Source organism: Chenopodium album, chromosome 6 (genome assembly GCF_948465745.1).
Source record: "Chenopodium album chromosome 6, dcCheAlbu1.1, whole genome shotgun sequence".
NCBI lineage: Eukaryota > Viridiplantae > Streptophyta > Magnoliopsida > Caryophyllales > Amaranthaceae > Chenopodium > Chenopodium album.
In genome coordinates, this window is record NC_137839.1 from 73,479,538 (window position 1) to 73,502,451 (window position 22,914).

The following is a 22,914-nucleotide window of genomic DNA, read 5'->3' on the forward strand; positions in this document are numbered from 1 at the left end:
TTTTTTGTTTTTTTTTTTTAACTTTTTTTGTTTTTTTTTTTTAATTTTTATGAATTAAGATAAATGGTCCAATTATGTCATGACACGTGTCCTGATTAACCCCTAATTACTAACGGAGTTAACGGCCGTTGGTCATTAATGACACTGGGTGAATTTTTTTAAAAACTGGGTAGCATTTGGTGAATTCTGAAAAGTTCGATGACATTTGGTGAATTTTTAAATTGCTCAGTGGCATTTGGTGAAATTTCCGTAAAATTTAGGATGGAGTAGTACTGTACTAAAAGTGAAACCAGGTGGTTAAAAAAAATTTCTACTATCTTTTTTCCTTTTTCCCTTTTTTTTTTATTTAAAATATTAACTTTTACAATCTTCATAAAAACGAGGCAACCCCTATTAATCTTATACATATTTCCTCTTTTTTTTTTTTTTTTTTTTTTTTTTTTGTTAAAGTGATCAATTAACACTTTTTGCATTTTACCTTGATTAATGTTTTGTGACTATACATGAGAAAAAACATAGTCTTATGGGTACTTAGCTTGTTGAAATTGTCTCAATGAAAAAAAAAATTATTTTTAAATTCTTATAAGTTATGCTTATTGATAACTAGACATAGAATTGGTAAAAAATGTGTATTGGTATATGTATCCAAGAAAATCGGAGCACTTATTAAAAAAAGAGGAAGTAAACTATTTTTGTTTATCTGATGATATGTGGTAATTTATAAATTATAAAGGAATAGTGGAACATACACATCAGATTTGTGGTGTTCACGTTTAATTCGTTGCCATCGACAACCCCACCAAAAGAAATACAAGACATGGTCAACCCTAAAGGTTAGGGGTGATGTCGTGAATAATTGAAGCGTAGTTTTAGGATGTGCTTGTGGTTGATCGACAAGTTGATGGAGAAATGGTGGCAGTGGTGATAACGGGTTTCGACAAGCACACGGGAAGATCGCTGATGGGCCTAGTGGCGGTAATGGGTTTAAGTGAGGAAAATGGGACATAAGAGGAAAATGTGGTTTGCTAGTGTGAAGATGGAGGAATGTGGTGGCAGCATTTGAGTTTCATTAGAGATGAAGAGAAAGCTAGTTTTCATCCAAAAAAAAGGGAAATGATCTGACTCAACATATGAACTTGTAGTTTAATGAGCTGTTAACACTCAATAGTCAATTGTTGCTTTTGTTTACGGTTCAGTTCAAAAGATTAACAAACTTCATTAATTATTTTTTTTTTCTTTAAAAAAATCAGCTTGTATTTTCTCTCATAAATTCTTTCCTTACCATTAGGCCAATAATATGTGTTGTTTCCTCACTAAAAAAAAAAAATAAAAAAAAAATAATATGTGTTGTTTCGTTCTTAACTTCCATTATGCCCATAATATGTGTTGTTTTGTTCTGCTCTACATTTTGAGTTACATGCTTGTTTATGAGGGTTCAGTTTGTTGTGCGCAAGGGTTTCTTGAAGATCCAAATTCATACGGATTGTGCTGCTGTAGTACTGTCATTTCAGTTCTCTCGTCTCGAGGGTTCTTAGACATTTCAGTTTGGTGGCTCATTCAAGACTTTCGAGACGCCATTCGTTCCCTGTTGGTGTGTCAGATTCGGAAAGTTCATCGGGCTTGGGTTTTTCCAGCTCACTGGTTGGCCGGGTGTGCTCATCGTAGGCAAATTTTTTTTTGTTTTTTTGATCGGGTTGGCCGGGTGTGCTCATTGTGTGCTCATTGTAGGCAATTGTTGTATTTTATTAGTTTTTTTCATAGCTCTTTTTTCAAATTTTATTTTATTTTATTTTTTTTTAAAAAAAAAACTTCATATTGCCTAATAACCTAAACGCCTAAACCCATACACTACCTTTTTCCGCTAACACATAAACGTTGAAGCCAAAATATCCAACATTTAACATTTCACAAATTGCATTAGGGTTAGGGTTTTTCCGCAAATTTCTAAAATTGAATTTGGACGACTGATTGCAATAATCGATCGGAAAATATGAGTAGTGATCATGCAAAGTCTTCACCTCGAAGAGGCTCTGATGATCGAAGCTCTCGTGTTAAGGTCCATTTCTAGCTCCTCTCTAAATATCTTATTTCAATTTTTCTTCAATTTTGATCGACAAAATGCTTATTGTTTTTGCGACGAAATTTGTTTCCCTTTTTCAGTTTTGATTGCTGCATCGTTATTATTTTTTTTTTCATGTAAATCTAGCTTGATTTAATTTGATTTTTTCGATTCGGTTATGATAAAATTTGGGTAATTTTTAGAGTAGATATTTGTTCCATTATATTATAGATTCAATCACATTGCGTATCACCTTTCAAGTCTTTAATCAACTAAACCTGCTCGCGTTCATATATATATATATACATATATATATATATATATAAAATTAGTTTGGAGGACAAGTTTTGAGTGATGAAGAGTATCTTTATGCAAAACAATATTTAGTCGAAAAGAGAGTAATGTTGTTGAATTATATTGGAAATTATAGTAGGTGAATGTTGTCCAAATTGCTACTCAAGTAACTGACTCATTTTTTTTCTTCTCAGCATAAATCGCGGGAGCTAGACCATGAGATGCCGAAGACAAGAGATCGGGATCATCACCGAGAACGGGATAGAAGAAGTGATCGTGATGATCATCGTAGGGATTATAGAGATAGAAGTAGCAGGGATGAAAGAAGAAGAGATTATGGAGGTCGTGAGTCTCGTGACTATGATAGGTGAACACGTTGTTTTTAACCTTTCTATGTAATTTTTAAAACTTTTTGGGTGTTGGTTGATTTTGTTGTTTTCGCATTTGTACTGCTTGTTCATTGTATTGAAAAGTGACAGGCCATGTCCCTGATTGTATGCCCTCTACTGTTTTGACTCTTCACTGATATTGCTGTACTTGTATAGGTCATATGATAGAGAGAAGAGGCATAGAGGTAGATCACGTTCTCGCTCACCATCTCATTCAAAGAGGTATGTACGGTTTGTTGTGGATACTGCAATTTCGTAATTGTTTGGAGTCTTTGGACTTGTTTGATTTTGTTCTTTATCTATAAGGGTCAATATTTTTATTTGTTGATGTTGCTTGGTTTACATGTTAATTAAATTTGAAATCTGAAAGTATCCGCAGCACTTTAGGTGCCCGGCATCCACTTGAAAAATGGAAGGACTTGGATTTTTGTACGTTTATTTTAGTTATGATTGTTGCATTATAGGTTCTGGTCACATATCTGATTCTAATTAGCATACTGTGTGTTAGTTAAGTTGGACTTAGTCTTTTGAGAGGTACTAGGAGCTTTTAACCATGATTTATTATTGGAATAGCTATGAGTATTTACTGCCAGCAATATAGCAAAATGCAAAGAGTAGAAATACACCATCCTGCGTAGTTAGGTGCATGCACATTGAGTCCTAAAGACAACTGATAAATTGTGGATTGGTGATATGAGGCTATGTTGAAGATATAAAGATGATTTCCAGTTTGAGTCATTGAGAATACAAATTAATTGTTTTTTCAGTTGCAGGTTTGTGTTTCTAAGCTTCTAGTGTGATGTTCGTAGGATTCCCTGTGGGAGAGGTGAAGATCATGTGCTAACATCATGTGTTGGTACATTTGCTTGCTTAATTGACCTTGTAGTCATTTGGCTACTAGTTTCTTTTAGTCTTTTAGAGATCTAGGCCCTGGTTTTTGATGGAGGTTCCAACCTGTAATGTACTGTGCTAAGATATGGGAATGTATATGAATTGGCGATCGGTCGTGAGCCTTTGACTAAGAGTCCTTTCAAGCTAAGAGAACTAATGTGGTTCAGAAAGTAAGAGTTCTTTGTAGGTTGGGGGTTGGAAATTTGGAATGGGATTCTGCTATTGGGCAAGTTAGGGTGGGTCTATTTGATGAATATTTTTTGTAAGAATACCTGAAGTAGCTGACTTAGTTATTGAATTTTAATTTGCACATCTAAACTAAACTAGGGATCCAGAAATTAGTTTTTGCAATCTGAATTGTATGTGACTGCAGATTTATTTGGTAAAAAAAATTGCTACTTGGTGCCTATGACAGAGGTGCTGATTGTTTTAGGCGTGGGAGTTTTGGTTGGCAGTCCTTTTCCCTTGGCTGTTTTCTTGGACTATGTTTTGGCTTTAACATGTTTTTTTTACATGTGTGTAGCAAGCGTGCAAGTGGCTTTGACATGGCACCACCTACAAGCAACTTAATGTCTAGTGCTCCAGGACAAGGGTTTCAAGGTTTGCTTTAATCTGTCTGTATAATATATGGCTATGCTTTCTTCTGAAGTTATTGGTCAAGATCTGAAATCGGAGAATGTAACCATTTTGATTTATTATGTTACTCTGTATACACGTATCATTATCCATAGAAACTGAAAATTGTTGCTGTGTTGTTGGCTGTGTGTGTGGTTTCTAGTTTGTTTGTTATGCTTATCGTGTGAGTAAGGAAGACAATGTGGTTTACATGTCCAACTGTGCTACTCATGGACATGAGCACTGTAGCTATTGTGTTCAACGGGAACCACTTCTTGCAAGGCTTAGCGAGATCCTGTCCGCCGTCAAATGACAACTGTTGTCCCTTGGTAGCTTACGAAAAAACATCAGCTTCTTCCATGATGGAATTTATCTCTTATTTATTGTGCGAATGATCTTGTTCTTAGGTATGAAATAGGTTATCATCATTGATGATTTAAATGTTAGGAATATATAAGTTATCAGATATTTCAGTTAACATTAATGACATCTTGCACATGCTTTTTGAGACAGCGGGATCACATAAGTTGAGTTTGATTTCCCTTATGCCTGATTTTGTAGATCAACTACCCGGTATGCCTCAGCCAATGTCAGCGTTATCACAGAGTATGTTTACTGGAGGGTCAGCTCAGGTGTGCATTTATCTTTCTTTTATACATTTTATTGATAGATTTTTCTTGATTGTCCGAGAATCTAATTTGTGTTTTCTATTTTTGATTGGAATTTTACCTGTTTGTTAGTTGGGATCTCTCCCTTTGATGCCAGCACAATTTATGACTCAACAGGTAAATAAGTTACCACTATCTACGTATACCTTTTCCTTCAATCATAACCATGATTTTAGTTGGTATTCTGTCCCTTTTTCCCTCATTTCTTTCTACTTCATAGGCTACCAGGCATGCTCGCCGAGTCTATGTTGGTGGACTTCCTCCTTCAGCTAATGAGCAGGTTGTACTCTTTCTGTGTTGTATTATCTATGCTTACATGCTGAATTTCATGAAGAGCAGCAAATCCTTTGTTGTCTATTGAAAATCATGTTGTTTGCTGATGCTCTTTGCTTCCCTTTGTCCCTCAATGGTATTCACGCTTTCATATTAAAGCAGTATCAATAAGTTTTCACATGTCTATTTTGAGCCATAAACTCCTCTTCTACTCACTTCCACCCTATCTTACTTTAACTTATCCAAGCTTATTTTAACGTTGTAGAACTTTTTATATATGAACTTGATTATCTGATAGTAAGCTTATTTTGTCTAAATATTCAATTTTTGTCCATATAATTGTCTGAAATACACTTTTTTTTTTTTTTTTTTTTTTTTTTTGTCCGAACTTATCAGAAGTTATTTTGTCTGAAGATATCCATAATTTTCTGAACTTGGAACATATATGAATGAACCTTTTCTGTCCTAAAATTAATCGATATAAATTTAACCCCGTGTACAAAAAAGCACGCCTAGGCTCTAGGCAATTAGGGTAGAGAGCTTTTTTTTTTGCTCTTGGTGTGGAGCACTACAGTCAAAGCTTTTAAATTTTTATACAGTATACCTCATTCCAAAGAGGCACCAAAGTGTGCCTCGCGCCAAGGGCAACAAGAACAAGGTCTTAGAGGTGATCGTGAATGAAAAAACACATGTTTGTGATGGAGTTGCATTATCATTATCACAAATAAATTCATTACTGTTATTGCCTACCAAAACGGGCCATTAGAGTGCTTGAGTCTTTTAGGATATTAAATTTGGGTATACTTGTTTAGCTTTATATGAAACCAGAATCTCGTGCTTGAAAATTGGGAAAAACACTTCCTCCGCCTTTTTATTTTTTTGGTATCTTTTTAACCAGTCACTTACTTTCGTTTGTTATTGGAAGTTGTCATTTAGTAGTATAAATATTCTCTTTTAAAGCTATCCTGCCCCAAGCTATTTATTAATGAGCAACAACAGCCAAGTGTGATTGATGTCTGTTTGTCCTTGTCTTTTTCTGTGCTGTTTTTATCATTGTTTAACCCATTATTAAAAAGTTCCTCTTGATTTTTGCAGACAATTGCAACCTTCTTCAGCCAGGTTATGACCGCTATTGGTGGAAATGCTGCTGGTCCTGGTCAGTTGGATGATTGATAATATTTTATGATTTTATGATTTTTGTATGATTACATGGAGGTCATGTCATTCTTAATTTTGAAGAAATTTTTGTAAGTTCCAACTTGTGCAAAATGTTTTTGTGAATACAGGAGATGCAGTTGTCAATGTGTATATCAATCATGAAAAAAAGTTTGCTTTTGTAGAAATGAGATCTGTTGAAGAAGCATCCAATGCAATGGCATTGGATGGTATTTCATTTGAGGTATGAACTTTCCTTGCTTCAATTTGTTCTCCCATATCTTATCCTATCTTTCTTCTGGATTTGGTCACCGTTCTGAAAACCACATAAGTGTGCAAAAGTGTGTACCAGTGTATTACAAAGTTTATTCCACTGGACTGATTTGAATAAACAATGTAGTGAATAACATTTCCATGTTCATTTCAATTACCACAACACCTCTTTTATTACATTGTTCCTTAATGGTCGATTTTTGTTGATGATGCCCAATCGTGAAGTCCAAGTGTCCTAGTCTATTAAGGAGCACAGAACTTTTAATGATCATACATTTGAAAAGTGTATTTTTGCTTGGGTAGTTTGTCCTGCTCTTTTAAGTTGCTGCCATTTTCCTTTCTGTTATATAACGCAGGAGATAATCTTCATCAAGAATGATTATTATGATAGCCTTTTTGAGCTTCTATAATATTTTATTGTATTTAACAGCATTGATCTCTCTCTCTTTTAAACTTTATTGTGATATGTTGTGTGAATGATTAATTTTCTGTGCTGCATTGATGCTTCTAGTCAGAATGCTGCTGTGTTTTGCATCTGTAGGCTAGGACATCCTTCCATTTTCTTAATAAAATTAGAAAAGCAAGGTTCTAATAAATGCTTTTACATGGATTGAATAAGGCTTAGAAGGGTTATTTTTGCTTAGCTAGTGGAGACAGGCTCACATGATCAAGTCTTTGTTGCCTGTTTCTCCAGACTTTTTGATGCAGTTGTTTGTTTGATTAATGTTGGCAGAGTAGAGATGCTGACTCCATATTATATACAACTGGCTTATATGTCTGATTTGTCATCTTAGGGGGTTTCTGTGAGAGTGAAGAGACCCACCGATTATAATCCAGCATTAGCTGCAGCTCTTGGTCCAAGCTTACCAAGTCCCCATTTAAATCTGGCTGCTGTTGGCCTTGTGCCGGGGTGAGTTTTATTCTTGTGATGTTTGATACAGAATATTACGGATATGATGATTTGATTCATTATGCATGACATCTAAATCTTGCTTACCAAAGTAGAAGAATATGGCTGATTCTTATGATATGCAGGGCACTTTCTTATTAATTACTTTGTATATGTTGGAAATTGAGGAAGCTGAAATTTGAGTTGTATAAAACTTGATACCTTGATTCTTAGATTGAGTAAAATTGATGATAATTCTGTTGTTTTGTTTCCTAAGTACATGTATTTTATTTTTTCTTAATGGCAATATTTAGATTTTGTTCCAAAGTAAAGAAATATTGTTCTGTCTGTTTGGTTTTGATTTGATTAAAAGTTGAATTAGAGGATCTGGTATTTATATTTTCATAAATAGTGTTAGAACTACTGTATAGCTTACTGCCATCCTGCAGATGATGGCTAAGATTAAATCTTAAACGGTTGAGATTAAATCTTAATAGTAGACGGCTAAGATTAAAATGTTATGATGATTGTCTTTTTTAGAAAACCATTATAGAATCTTCGTATTGGGTAATACTGATCTTTGGATACCAGTGCAAAAAGAATATATGAACTAGGGGTAAGAAACAAATGGGATACAAAAGTGCTAGCATCTACTTTTCAAACTAAGTTCAAGACTAACAAATTAGACAAAATTGGACTTTTTAAATGTATGGGAGTTTTCACAATGCTTCGTGTACCAAATATCAATTTTAGTTTTTGCATTTTAAGATATAATATTTAGAACAACATCAACAAAAGCAACGTCCTCCTTCCATCTCTCTGAAAGTGTTACTTCCTTCGGTCTTTTTATTGCACATATTTCTCATTTGCTTCTCTAATTTTGGACAGTTTTGATGCTAAAATGACTTTCTTGTCCTTACTATTTACACATGTTAGCTTGTTGCTCTCTCTTTTCCTTTTACATAATTACGTGTGTCTGTTGGTTCATCTCCTATGTTGCAACACATAAAGGGTGGAGGAAGTATTAGTGGAATATATGTTATATAACCAAGTCTACCTGCTTAAAGATGAGTGGGTGAATGTGTTTAAATTAAAGAACAAGGTGTAATAAGGTTTCATTTAAGATTGTAATCATGGAGCATGACACATGGTTGGGGATACAGGATTTCTTAAAAAACTAGTTTCTGCTGCCTTGCCTTTATATTTTTATTTCTGCCCACATTATAGTCAATCAATAATTAATATTGAGTCAAAATATTACTTTCTTTCAAAAGCACATTTGAGAACGTGAAAATGTTATGTATAACATTCTTAGGACGTAGTCGTCATTATCTTGATCCTGTAATAGTTTATCTGCTTGTCTTTACTTTTTCCATGCTAAGGAGCACTACTATTTCAGGAATGTCCACCTGTCACTTTGTCTATCTGTCCATTACTAGATATTCACCTACTCTGTTCCCTCCTCCCAGTGTACAATAGCCTTGCAGACCTCCCGTAAAATGTGTGAATTAAAATTAATGAACCTGTTAATGGAGAATATTGTTTGTTAATTATATGATATTTTCCTTGCAGATCCATTCTCTTTGTTGGAAGTTTTAAGTATTGGATTATATGGTGAATTTTGTCTCTTTTCAAGAGTCACTTTCGGATATAATGAACTAGATTCTAATGCCAATTAAATTTATCTATTGCAACATAGCATACAATGTTGACTACTGGATTAGAGCCGGGTTGGGGGGAGGATTAGAAACTTCTCTAATGTTGCAGTGTTGCCTCTTTAGGGCCATGATGAGTAAACAGTGTTAAGGGCAATCAAGTTTGAGCAGGGACACGGGGTAGTATTTTCTGATGGCCCGGCCATAAGGACAATATTTTCTAATCATTCGCTGATTTTTATAAAATTCATCGGGATTTTTCACTGATATCTTTCTGCCTGTTCTTCTCATATACAAACCTTGTGGAAGTGGGTATTTTTTTGTGCTCAATTACTGTTATTTGTTTTTGGTAGTGCTGTAGCTGGGACAGAAGGGCCTGACCGTATCTTTGTTGGTGGGATACCTTACTATTTTAATGAAGATCAGATGCGAGAGTTGCTGCAATCATTTGGGTATGCAACTGTTGATTCAACTGCTTGGTGATTGATAATTTAGTACTTAGTTTTTTGTAATACGGAGTAATATTTAAACTGTCTCTTAACTACTATTACCACATTTATCATTCTATCTTGCGAATGATATAATTATCCATATTTACTTCTGCTATTTGTTTATTGCAGACCTCTAAAAGCATTTGACCTTGTGAAGGATAGAGACACAGGAAATTCCAAAGGCTATGGGTTTTGTGTTTATCAGGTTAGTTTACTGCCTCTGTTCTATAGGTGTCTGAGATTTAGGTTTAGAGAAACTTGCTTGTTTAGGTTTTCTAAAACTTTCTTTATCTGCTTGTTTGTCCTCTGACTCCTCTCTTTTAGCATCCCCTGACTTAACACTGCCCTCGTTTTTTGCTCACTATGTTTTTCTAGACTTTTTGTCCACTTTTTATTTTATAGCTTATTTCTTTGTTTCATTTTTTGCGGACTATTCCTTTTGACGGTTCATGTTAGCCAATCCCAAATTATTTGAGGACTAAGGCTGTGTTAATTGTTTGTAATTTTAAGCTTCAAATTGGATGATTTTCCATGTAACTTTCTACTATATGTTGTGTGCTTATATATCACAGGATTCGGCTGTGACTGATATTGCCTGTGATGCCCTCAATGGCTTGAAAATGGGTGATAAAACCTTAACTGTAAGAAGGGCTGCTGTCAGGTATGTTGAGCTAGTGAACTATTAGAACTTTGGGTGTTTGATGTTCCATTTTTTCCCTGGGAGAAACTTCATTTTGTCAGCTTGTATTCCTTAAACTTCAATTAGTCAGCTTGCATTCCTCAGATTATAGTTTATTGGAATTTAATGCTAGCAACATCTACACGAACATCATACTTGCTGCACTTGTTCCCCTTGGGAGGTGACTGTAAAATTGTTACGCATTGCTACCAGCCATCTGTGACTGAAGAAGGCTAGTTTTTTGTGAAATTAGGGGTGAATTTTTTTTAATGTAGAAGTATTGCGTTATAAGTGAAGTAGACAATTTGCTAAAGAATGTGTTTCTATGCATCTGTCAATTATTGCCAACTTTACCTGAAGCATTTTCTCTTTTCATTTATAGTCAAGCAAACAAGAAACGTTTAGGACTAACCAAACTTTCTTTGAGATAAATATTTTCTTTTCTTTCTGGAGAATTCTTGTAATACTAGCTTATATATCATGCATAGACTGAAAGATTGATATAAATTTGAAGCCACACTATCTTTTTCATTTCATTGAAAAAGTTGCAATTAGTCAGTTGTTGCGGACCTACTTTTTATAAATCCAGCATCCACCGGTCCACCCAACCTTGTCAAATTGCTGTTGCTGTTTTTTTTTAGCACTGTGCATCAAGTCTGTTGCTTTCCTGTTTCAGAAATTATGCTTATCTATCAAATCAATTTATTGTTACTATCTATGAACAACTTTAATATCGATGTTAGCATTAAATTTGATGCTGAACTTATTGCTTTTTTTTTTTCCACAAAAAAAGCTTATGTCTAAGCTAATCAACAATCAACATTATATCTGTATATATATTGCTCTAACTTTCCAAGTCTTAGTGCTATTGTTGTTGCTTGTCCGAGAGACCTAGAGTTTCAAAGTACACAATGAAATGCTTAGAAATAGAAATTGTTATTGTATGCACTTTTGCAGTTTCCAGACTAGCCTTTGGTTCTATGTACATGCTTTATATCTCGTCATGTACAACTATGCAGCACTGGGCAGGCAAAATTAGAGCATGAAAATCTCTTGGCGCATGCGCACCAACATGTAGCCATGCAGGTGAAGTAATCTTACCCGTCTAATGCTTCTAATCTGTAGTTTTCTGTTTGTGAGTGGTTTTTAATCTCTTAGCATAATTATTCAAACAGAAAATGGTTATAGAAGCTAGTGGTTTCAATCTTCTTGGAGGCACATTACCAACTTCAGCAACCACAGAAAATCCTACTAAAATCCTTTGCTTGAATCAGGTATCTATGATTATACAAACTTATCTGTTTTCTATATTTTAACCCTTCAATGCAGCAATGAATTAGTCCTTAATTTTTTATTGCCTTGGTCAGGTGGTAACTATTGATGAACTTAGAGATGATAATGAGTATGAGGAAATTTTAGAAGATATGAGAGATGAATGTGCTAAATTTGGTGAGTGCTATGATTGTATTTTTCTCATTCTATGGTAGAATGTTGGGACTTTCTTGTTTGAAATTTATGTGCTTTTATTGATTTCTTGAGCAGCACTTTTTCTTGTTCTTTCATATATTTCACCTTGGGCTGAAACTAACTAGCATCATTATTACTTTGCTTAGGAGACCTGACAACTATTATTATTCCTCGACCTGATATGGAGGGAAAACTGATTCCTGGTGTTGGAAAGGTAAAGATGGTTTCTTTATCATTGAATTTCATATCAATCTCTCTACTATTATTACTCTTTTTGTGTGTGTGTGTGTGTGTGTGGGTGTGGGTGTGTGGCTGGGTGTGGTGTGTGTGGGGTGGGGGGGGGGGGGGGTGTTTGGGTGTGTGCGGGCGTGCGCGCGTGTTCAATTCATAAATGTTCATCTTCAGCATGATTATTTTTTGGCCTTTTGCTTCACGGCTTGATTTTTGTCAATAACTGTTCTTTCTCTCTAGCATTGTGGCTGTGTTATATATGATGCTGAAGTGCAACATCTCAATTATCTTCTTTGCAGGTGTTCTTGGAGTATGCTGATACGGTTTCCTGTTCAAACGCAAAAAACATGCTTGGTGGACGAAAATTTGGTGGTAACACTGTCACTGCTGATTACTATCCCGAAGACAAATTCTACAGTGCTGATTACAGCGGGTGAAAGGTTTCTAAGGTGATTGGTGATAGCATGTAAAATGGATGTACAGGTGCATTACTTCTATTTTCATTTTCACCTTTGAAGCTTCCAATGACATATTCCTGCTCTTAGCAGTCCATGATCGACACTTGTACTACATATATATCAGCTACATGACCTGCTTATTGCAGAATGCAGTTTTTAGCCTGTTAGTGTAGTATCTTTTATGATATCTTTAAAGGAAATTTTCCTTGTTACTTATTGTATTGTGTCAAAAGAGTGTTGCACTAATATTTGTATGTTTTCTGGAACTGTATGTGCTCGAGTATAGACTACATAAATTTTGTCTTAATGTGAACTTAATAGAGGTTTGTGTATAGTTCTCTTTTTGGGGTGTTTTTAAAGTAATTTTAATACTTACGACTTTAGAAGGTTTATACTATTTTATGGTACGGAATAATATGTTTATGGAGGTATTAATGTCCCTTTGGTGTGCATTCCTAAAATTAATTGGAGTTGTTCTTAAATAATGTTTTCTTTTAAGTACATCTTTGTATAGAGTATACCACAAGCTTACTCTTTAACCTTATACTTTATATGCCGTAATACGATTTGAAACTAAATTATTCCTCTCCTCAGATAACACCTCTCTCCCTCATCACCTTTGATACACACACACAAAAGAGAGAGAACAGTGTTCTTGTAAACGAATTAGTTTAGAAGGGCAAAATGCTACGAGTACATTATTGCTGTATTCAGACATTTAGTATGTCTCAAGTAGTCTAATGATTCGGCGAGTATTGCATGTGCCTTTGCAAAGCTTATTGAGGATTCCATTGTACGAACTACGAAGTATATAATAAGAAGGCTTGTATGACCAATGACCAGGCCCCCGCACAATCGGCTGCTAGTTGGAAAGCTCCACCCTCGCCTTTTGTTAAAAGGTAAATTTTGATGCTCATATTATGCAGGTGATTGGAGTGGGCTTAGGAGTGGTTATTAGGGATGATCAAGGTGCCCTCTTAATTGCTGCTGCTAAGAGACTGAAGATGGCTTGGACAGTGGCGGACTGGCGGAGGCTAGGCTGCGAGATATGGAGTGGAATTGGCGAGAAGACTGGGATGTGATAAGGTGGTGTTGGAAGGCGATGCTTTGAATGTGATTCGCTAAACAATACCTGATGGAGTTGCACCGATCTTCCTACTTTACAATGACGTTGGGAGTGTGCAATTCTTTTTCATTTTTCAAATGTAAATGTAATCACGTGAGAAGTGTAAGAAACACGGTTGCCCATTTAATTGCTAGGTGGAAAACCGATGATAATATGGAGCATATTTGTATGAATTCCTTCCCCCAAAGCCTACAAATTTTTGTGGATCGTGATCTTGTTTAATATAATTCCCGCACTTTTGTCAAAGAAAAAAAAAATGTTGATGATGTCATGTAGGCTAAATAATAAAATTTGACATCTCTCAAAAAATAATTTTAAAAAGGTAAGATGGTTTTTTTGGACAAATATGGTAGTTTTATTTGTAAAAGATGGGTTTTTTTTTTTTTTTTTTTTGTATCTCATCTCTTATTGACACCACCAGACATTATTTTGAGATGGTAGTTTTATTTGTAAAAGATGGGGTTTTTTTTTTATTATTTATTATTATTTTATTGTATCTCATCTCTGATTGACACCATCAGACATTATTTTAAAAAAAAAAAAGAAAAAAAATAAGAGGGGTATTTTGAGAAAGTGAAATTTATAATTTTATATAGTACCTCTATTTCATATTATTTGCAACAATTAGACATTTTTTTTTCTTTCTACTTTATGACAAATCGTTGTGAATAATATGAAACGGAGATAGTATAGGTTGATAAGTAAAAATATATGTTGATAAGTAAAATAATTTTAGATTAATCTTTATGTATATATTTACATTTCTTTTTTGAAACATTATGTATATTTAAATTGTATTAACCTTTCATACTTCCTAATAATATATAATTACAAATATTAATGATGTTAGTTAAAAATGTTTCGATTATTATGGAACAAAGAAAGTATAGAAATAACGGAATAATGCAAAAGTCAAAATGCATAACAGATACCTGTAAAAAAAAAAATGCATGACAGATAGAATAATTAATATTACCTCCATAAAGTATTTATAAAAAATACTACCTCCGTTTTTTATTAGATGATACGTTTTAACTTTAGCACTATTCACGCACTTCTCTTTAATCGTAGTTTGTGATTTATATATCGATAATTAAAGATACTACCTCCGATTCAAATTACTCGTAACTTTGGAATATTTTATACGGAGTATCTCACAAATAATACCTCAAAGTTGCAAGTAATTTGGACCGGAGGTAGTATTAACGGTTGAATTTGTGCATTGATAAACGTGACTAAAGAAACGTGTCAATTAAAAAGAAACAGAAGAAGTATCTAATAGTTATAAATGATACCTCCGTTTTATATTATTTGTAACGATTAGACATTTTTTCACTTTATTTTATATCAAATCGTTGCAAATAATACTTCGTATAAATAGATATACTAATAGGAAATGAAGGTGGTATAATTCTGTCCTCCCGATTTGTTTTATTTACCCGAAAAAAAAAAAAAAAGTAAAGACATGATGCGTTGAAGATGGGTTAACATTAGACGAAACGTGGTGGCACGTCAGATAAGTTTGAAAAGTGAGAAAAGTGTGGGGTCAGCCTTATCCAAAATTGAGTGATATGTACAAAGTGGATAGGCTGACTCAGATCAATGTCATATTCTTCAACCACTATCGTACACCTGGATATGTTTTACAAGTAACAATTATCTATGTCAGTCTCCCACATCTCGCCGCTGATTAATACAAACAGCCTGAATCTAATGCTCTCCATATCATCATCACGTGACAGACATGACCACATTGACCCATTTAGGCCAACCGGTTCCGGTTCTAGTTCCGGTTCTGGTTTCAATTCCAGTCCGGTCTGATTTTAGATTGATACATACTACATAGTGTTAAGGGATATATTAATTAGGTTCAAGATAAGGATTTACTCCGTATAAGTTCGGATTACTCCACGGACTTTTAGTGAATGTATATTGAATATTTTGTCTAAAAGGAAACCCGGCTTATTTTATTTGACAAACAGAAAATCCAACTTTTCAAACTCCCAAAAAAATAAAAGTACAAGTAGTAAATTTTTATTTTTTTTTATTTTGAGAAGAACTAGTAATCTTTGACATTAATGTTCAATATATATTGCTACAAAAAAAATATAGTATCTCCATTATATATTATATACAACTTTGGTATATTATATATCTCACAAATAATACCCCAATAAAGTCACAAATAATAACCTAAAATCCAACATTCAATGTTTAAAGTAACCTCCAAAAAATAATAGGCATGAGTAAAAAATTAATACTCCGTTATTCTGTACTCCTAGTATTTTATTTCTTCACCAAAAAAAAAAAAAAATTATTATTATTATTTAATTTTAAAAGGAGCCTCTTAGATTATGACCTTATCCACAATAGAAAATGAGCTTTTTGTATTATCAAGAATTAATTTTTTTCCTTTTATTCTCTCTTCACCACCATTATAAATACACATCTTTAACTCATTCATTCACAACACTTCATCAATCATTCATCATCCAATATTTTGCAAATTTCGTATTTTGAGAATTTTCATTCATTTTAATTTGGTAAAGAGAAAATGTTGGCAATATTCAACAAAGGTTTGGTGGATCCACCAAAGGAGCTCAACAGCCCGGCTTCACACCCATCCGGGTCGGGTAACAAACCCAAATACCCTCAAGAAATTGTTAGGATGTTTCAACAATCTTATCCCCAAAATGCCCCTCTTTCTATTGGTTTTGGTGATTCTGCTTTTCTTGCTTATTCCTCTTCTAAAGGCTCTCAACTTCACCAACAAAGGTACTCATTTTACCATAACTTATTCGGGCGATCACTAATTAATTAATAGTCACGTAAATAGTGTAACTTGACCCTTAACGCGACAAATTAAATCTTGTACCAATATTGATTGAATGGTATATTTTTGGTATTATTATTTTTACACCTAACATTAAGTAGTAATATGATTTTATTTTATGATGAGCAGGATTTTTTGTGGCATGGACAACATGTATTGCATTTTCTTGGGAAATTTAAACAATTTAAACACGTTGATTAAGCAATATGGTCTTGGCAAGGCTACCAATGAAGCAATGTTTGTCATTGAAGCTTATCGGACCCTCCGAGACCGCGGTCCGTACCCGGCTGATCAAGTTCTTAAGGATCTTGAAGGATGCTTTGGGTTTGTTATCTATGATGGAAATGCTGGAACTGTTTTTGCTGCTCTGGTAATTAATTAATTAATTAATTATGAATTAATACCTTAATTAGAAATGTTTAAATTAATTACTTTTTGATAAATTTAAAGGAAATTTGGCTGATAGTTGTTTGATGATGTGTTGAAAAAACAGGGGGCAGATCAAAGAGTGAAACTTTATTGGGGGATTGCTGCTGATGAATCTGTGGTTATTTCTGACAATTTGGATGTTATTAAAGCAAGTTGTGCTAAATCTTTTGCACCTTTTCCTTCTGGTAGGTTTCAAGTTTGGCTTATACAATTAGAATTTCTATTTTAAGTAATGCCAACTGGGGCCGATTCAAGTTGAGACCGACTCGATTTAACCCGATCCACAAATTTGGTTAACCATTAATATATGATACGCCTAACAATTAGGATGGCTTAGTCCAATGGTCACCACTAAACTTTAATATTGATGGGACCTGGACTTTTTGTTAATAGGGTGACATTTAATTATGGGATAAAATAATGTTATTCGAACTTTTCATTTTTATTGTGACTTGTCCTTAGACTCTTACACACAATGACACGAGTATAAAATGTGTTCTTGAATAATACTCAAAATTACTTGTCCATGATTGTAAGTTTGTAACATATACTGATATACGTATGATTTTGCAGGGTGTATGTACCATAGTGAAGTAGGACTAATGAGTTTTGAGCATCCAAAGAACAAAATGAAGGCAATGCCAAGAATAGACAGTGAAGGGGCAATGTGTGGAGCAAACTTTAAGGTGGATATCAGCTCCAAGAAAGCCACTATGCCTAGAGTTGGAAGTGAAGCTAATTGGGCATTATCTGGTTCCCAAGCTTGAATTATCATCACTAATTTGAGCCTTTTTCGCGCTAATCTTGTCGATTTTGGGGTCTAATTATACAATTAAGTCGTCCATTTTCCATGTTTATTTTGATTTGTTTGAGCATTCCTCGTAGTTTATGTATTTAGGGACTTATTTTGTGTTAGATCTTATCCCCACTCTTCATGAGGGTAAAATGTACCCTTATATGTACAGTTTACTTTGAGTTGTGTTTAATTAATGGTAAAGGAACCTTCCTAATGTCTTCCAACTTTTTAAAACAGAAGTTCAAATCATCTTTAATTATGAACCTATCTTTTGTATGATCTCTAATTACAACGGTATTGTATACTCTATTTGAAACAATATACAGTCACAATTACGTCACATACACACATATAAGTGATACAAGGAAATTGATTTTGGCACATCCGACCTGAAAAGCATAGAAAGCTGTGCTCTCACATAGAGGTGTGCTAAAATCATTTCCCGTGATACAACTATACTTCCACGCAACGTCACCTATCAATGCCAAATACGGGAAATAATAAGTGTGCAAGATTTTTTTTTTTTTTTTTTTAATTTTTTTATTGTTAAAATTGGTGAGATCTAATCGGATAATATTGCCAATATTATAAATTCTGACTAACGTTAATATTCTCATTCACAATGCAAAAAATGTTGTAATTCAATTGTTTATGTAAGAAGGTTAATGATTAGGTTAGCCATGACTGTAATACCATATCTTTATCACAAAACCAAACTTAAAATCGAATATTCACCAATCACCACACATAAGACACATAACTAGAACTAATGACCCTGTACCAAATTTGAACGGTCTCAATCGAAGTACTAAACATATACTTCGTATATCTAAATCGTACACTAAGTTTAATTGAAATTAACTTACACAATTCAACTCAAAATAAAGAATGATTGAAACTAAATCAAATAAAAAGAAATGATTTCGTCCATCTCATAATAAACTAAGTAGCTAATGAGCATAAAGTTATTTGATTTAATTGGATTGAAAAATAAACTAAATAGATAAGTTACTAAGTTAAGCTGAATTAAATTGGACTGAAATAAACTAAGTAACAAAAATGAATTGAGTTAATGAGCCCAAAAATGAATTGTACGTGTAGTCTTTGCGAGATAAGTTACTTAATTGGATTGCATAAAAATTTGAATTTTTATACAAGTTGATTGCCTTACGTGGACTTTCGTTCATTATATTATTGTCATAAAGGATGATCTAGTAGAACCTTTTAGCAATTTATGTTTTTTAAATCACTCTTATATGCTGACTCACATCTAAGTCACTTTCTAATGTGTGGATAAACTCCAAATGAAGTAAACAACAATTTATTTAGAAGTTGGTCACTTTTACTTCTCCACTTTTTAAAACAAACTCAAAATTTTCTAACCACTGTTATGGCACGTTCTTTGACCTTAATTCATGTTAAGAAAATTATCATCTTCGATTATTGATTTTTTTATTTTTATATTTATTATTTTATTTATTTATTTATTTATTTATTTTCCCAATTTAGATCTATATCACCATTAAGATAAGACAACTAACTTTCTCACTAATCCGTATCATTTTAAAAAAAAAATTCAATCAACTATCCTTATTGATTTCACAATAACAACACTAGCTATCAAAGTGTTTGCAATCAGCTATCATGAATTGAACTATCATTAGGAACTGCCCGATATAGAAAAGGAACATAATAAAATAACAATTTTTATGATAATTTTAATCCCTTTAAGGGTAAGCTTTAATTTGTAACGAGTTTGATTGTGTTTTATTGTGTAGTTTCTAATGGATGCATGTTATATGATTAATCTATATATTACTACATTATAACTTTATAAGTGGTTTTTAAAGGTAATATTTATGTTAGAAGAATGATAACTTTTATAGTAGGTAAGGTAATCTTAAATACTTTTAGGGTACCCCTTAAAAATTAAAAAACTTTTAGGGTAACTATAACCCGTCTTACGATAACTTTATAAAAGTCCACCTTATCTTATTTATGCTTATAGGACCTAAAATAAGTGGATAGAACAAGTCAACAAACCCTTTAATGCAATATGCCAATGTTATTTACTTCCTCCGTTTCATTTTAGTTGACACGTTTCTTTAGTCACGTTTGTCAATGCACTTATTCAATCATTAATATCTTTAATTATCGATAAACAAAAATTATAAAAAATTGATATTTTGAAAGTATATAACGTGACGAATCTAATAAGATCCCAGATGACTATATTTTTCATTACGCATAAAGCACAAAACAAAAAATTGATATTTTGAAAGTATATAACGTGACGAATCTAATAAGATCCCAGATGACTATATTTTTCATTACGCATAAAGCACAAAACACGACCAAAGGAAGATGTGTGAATAGTGCTACAGTCAAAACGTGTCAACTAAATAAAAACGGAGGTAGTAATAATTATGGCCCGTTAAATAGTTTTAACAAAAACTTTCTAAAAGAGTTTTATTGATATTTTAATTTATTAATACTCACTCTGTAATAGTTTTACCCTTTATGTGTAGTATCTTAAACTATCTTGAGAAATGATTTTTTTTCTTTTTTCAGTATTACATACTCTCTTCATTTTTTTAAAGAACCGTAGTAATTCTAGAGCAAAAAAAAAAAAAAAAAAAAAAAAAACACTAAACTAGATTACTACGGAGTATTTTTAAACATATTGTAGTTTACACAATTTAAAACCATAACGTTGGTTTTAAAATGACGTACGGAGTAATTAAAACAAATTCATCCGAAACAAACATTAGTTAAAACATCAAAATCTAGCTGTACAACACTCAAATAAACCTAAAGTTGAATACCACTAGCAATATTACTCGTATATACTCCGTATTTTTTTTCTCACCATTTAAAAAGTACTTAGTTTATATTAGAAAATGTTTCAAATATAAATTTAAGATATTTCAACAAATTACAACACGTATCATCATTAATTTAATCCAAAACTTTAATAAGGAGTACCTCTTATCAAGAAGACTATGGATAAGCAGAATAAATGACTCATTCATAAAGAAAATTAAAAAAAGAAGATTAGATTGACAGATCACAATGATATATTATTATTGTACCTTTTGTCAAATACAACTTGCATTTTTACACCACCCTATATAAACCCAAACATTACACACAATTTTCTTTCATATATTCTACATTGTTTCTAGTCTTTCTACTCACTCATTCACAAAATCAATTATCATCTAGTTTAATCTCCTAATTAACTTTGTAATTAAGGGTTAAGTGTTTTTCTGTAGTTAAGGAAGAAAAATATGTTGGCAATATTCAACAAGGATTTGGTGGATCCACCAAAGGAGCTAAACAGCCCGGTTTCACATTCATCCGGGTCGGGTTATAAGCCCAAGTACCCTCAAGATATTGTGAAAACTTTCCAACAAGCTTATTCCCAAAATACCCCTCTTTCTGTTGGTTTTGGCAATTCTGCTTTTCTTGCTTATTCGTCTCCCAAAGGTCCTCAAGTTCATCACCAAAGGTGCTAAATTTAACCTGTTTATTTTTTATATTATTGTTGTTTTGTTATTTGGAAGCTGAAAAGTTTTAGTCCATGATAAATTGTCTTACGATTTGTGTGTCTTCAACGTGACAGCTAATTTCAGACAGAAAGAGCATAACAGTTGTTATTGTATTAAAATGAGTACGTATACCATTTGTTACACTAACTTTAATCGTGTAAAATTTACACATGTTTTTTTTGTAGGTTTTTTAGTGGGATGGACAACATGTATTGCATATTTTTGGGAAGTTTGCATAATTTGAATGCCTTAAATAAGCAATATGGTTTAGGAAGAGCTACCAATGAAGCCATGTTTGTCATTGAAGCTTATCGGACCCTCCGAGACCGTGGCCCGTACCCGGCTGATCAAGTCCTCAAGGATCTTGAAGGTTGCTTTGGGTTTGTCATATTTGATCAAACTGCTGGCACTGTCTTTGCTGCTCAGGTAATTAAATTGTTCTTATAAATAAGTGTATTAATTTTTGTATAATAAAAATTGTATTTTGTTAAGGAAAATTGGCTGAAATTGTTTGATGTGTTGGTGAACAGGGGACAGATCAAAGAGTGAAACTTTATTGGGGAATCGCTGCTGATGGTTCTGTGGTTATTTCTGATAATTTGGATGTCATAAAAGCAGGGTGTGCTAAATCCTTTGCACCCTTTCCATCTGGTAAGCTCATTAAATTTGTTCAACTTAATGGACGTTGGTCCGGATTAAGCCCAGACCAACGTTGATTTAAGGCTAATTAGGTAGGTTGGTCTAGTCGATGGGTTATGGGTTGAAATCTTAACCCACCGGCTAATAATCTAAAACTTGTGAGCCATTATAAATGTGGTTAACATACCTAATGGGTTTTAGACTTTTAGACCCTTAGTCCCTTGTTTTCTTGAACCAATCCTAACCAATAACTCGAGCCTTTTTTTTTTCAACTACCCTAGGAATATTGAAGTATTTTGTTTAATGTAATATCATTTGACACTTTAGACGACTACTCTTTAATTAATTAATTACGGAATGTTAATTTGGGCCGTTTTAATTATTGTGTTACAGGATGTATGTACCACAGTGAAGTAGGGCTAATGAGCTTTGAACATCCAAAAAATAAAATGAAGGCAATGCCAAGAACAGACAGTGAAGGGGCGATGTGTGGAGCAAACTTTAAGGTGGATATCAACTCTAAGAAAACTACTATGCCTCGTGTTGGAAGTGAAGCTAATTGGGCCCTTTGTGGTTCCCAAACTTAATTTTTTTTTTTTTTTTTTTTTTTTTTTTTTTAATGGAATTTTATTTTCCGAACATTTTTTTACTTACTCTAGTAAGTGGTAACTTTATGTATGGTATACTCTTTTGAGTTATGAATAATGGAGAAATGATAATCAATATACAGGAAATATTCTAGAACTTGTTTAATTCGATTTAATTATCTGAGTTATCTAAACTTATTTTTCGAAAATTGTTTAGCCAATTTGGTTTGATGTATGTGACTTCATAAAAGATTACATGAATTTATCCTAATTTTGTAAATTTATAGCACAAACTGACAAATTGCGTCAATGTAGGGGAAGTGGGCCAATTGAATTGGGCCAAATGGACTTGATAAAGAAATATGGGCCAAATATAATCAAGCAAAACTTAATGAAGTTAAGGTTATAGTCCATGTTCCCAAATATTAAGTTTAAGTTAAGGTGGGAAGAGTGGAAGTGTGAAACC

General features: G+C 33.2%; 3 protein-coding genes across 3 annotated transcripts; all 3 read left to right on the forward strand.

Moving 5' to 3' along the window:
• Positions 1–1,815: 1,815 nt before the first annotated feature.
• On the forward strand, positions 1,816–12,829 carry LOC145636282 (splicing factor U2af large subunit B-like). The gene is made up of 18 exons (XM_081687798.1): positions 1,816–2,056; positions 2,548–2,720; positions 2,899–2,964; positions 4,157–4,233; positions 4,810–4,880; positions 4,989–5,033; positions 5,137–5,196; positions 6,285–6,345; positions 6,476–6,588; positions 7,412–7,527; positions 9,515–9,613; positions 9,782–9,857; positions 10,225–10,313; positions 11,351–11,417; positions 11,507–11,605; positions 11,699–11,780; positions 11,945–12,012; positions 12,329–12,829. The coding sequence occupies exons 1-18, from the start codon at positions 1,991–1,993 to the stop codon at positions 12,464–12,466; spliced, it is 1,566 nt and encodes a 521-aa protein (XP_081543924.1). The 5' UTR covers positions 1,816–1,990; the 3' UTR covers positions 12,467–12,829.
• Positions 12,830–16,063: 3,234 nt separating this feature from the next.
• On the forward strand, positions 16,064–17,867 carry LOC145636283 (stem-specific protein TSJT1-like). Its single transcript, XM_081687799.1, has 4 exons — positions 16,064–16,388; positions 16,576–16,816; positions 16,940–17,060; positions 17,449–17,867. Exons 1-4 carry the CDS (start codon positions 16,168–16,170, stop codon positions 17,640–17,642), a joined length of 777 nt encoding a protein of 258 aa, XP_081543925.1. The 5' UTR covers positions 16,064–16,167; the 3' UTR covers positions 17,643–17,867.
• Positions 17,868–20,854: 2,987 nt separating this feature from the next.
• On the forward strand, positions 20,855–22,605 carry LOC145635237 (stem-specific protein TSJT1-like). The gene is made up of 4 exons (XM_081686526.1): positions 20,855–21,182; positions 21,408–21,648; positions 21,753–21,873; positions 22,255–22,605. Exons 1-4 carry the CDS (start codon positions 20,962–20,964, stop codon positions 22,446–22,448), a joined length of 777 nt encoding a protein of 258 aa, XP_081542652.1. The 5' UTR covers positions 20,855–20,961; the 3' UTR covers positions 22,449–22,605.
• The last annotated feature ends 309 nt before the right edge of the window (positions 22,606–22,914 follow it).

Bases quoted from the DNA above. Each gene is read 5' to 3' on its own strand.
- LOC145636282 (XM_081687798.1), top strand. From the start codon at position 1,991: ATGAGTAGTGATCATGCAAAGTCTTCACCTCGAAGAGGCTCTGATGAT. The intron at 2,965-4,156 runs GTATGTACGGTT...ACATGTGTGTAG, and splicing joins TCACCATCTCATTCAAAGAG to CAAGCGTGCAAGTGGCTTTG. The intron at 6,346-6,475 runs GTCAGTTGGATG...TTGTGAATACAG, and splicing joins TGGAAATGCTGCTGGTCCTG to GAGATGCAGTTGTCAATGTG.
- LOC145636283 (XM_081687799.1), top strand. From the start codon at position 16,168: ATGTTGGCAATATTCAACAAAGGTTTGGTGGATCCACCAAAGGAGCTC. The intron at 16,817-16,939 runs GTAATTAATTAA...TTGAAAAAACAG, and splicing joins GAACTGTTTTTGCTGCTCTG to GGGGCAGATCAAAGAGTGAA. The intron at 17,061-17,448 runs GTAGGTTTCAAG...ATGATTTTGCAG, and splicing joins TTTTGCACCTTTTCCTTCTG to GGTGTATGTACCATAGTGAA.
- LOC145635237 (XM_081686526.1), top strand. From the start codon at position 20,962: ATGTTGGCAATATTCAACAAGGATTTGGTGGATCCACCAAAGGAGCTA. The intron at 21,183-21,407 runs GTGCTAAATTTA...TTTTTTTTGTAG, and splicing joins CCTCAAGTTCATCACCAAAG to GTTTTTTAGTGGGATGGACA. The intron at 21,874-22,254 runs GTAAGCTCATTA...ATTGTGTTACAG, and splicing joins CTTTGCACCCTTTCCATCTG to GATGTATGTACCACAGTGAA.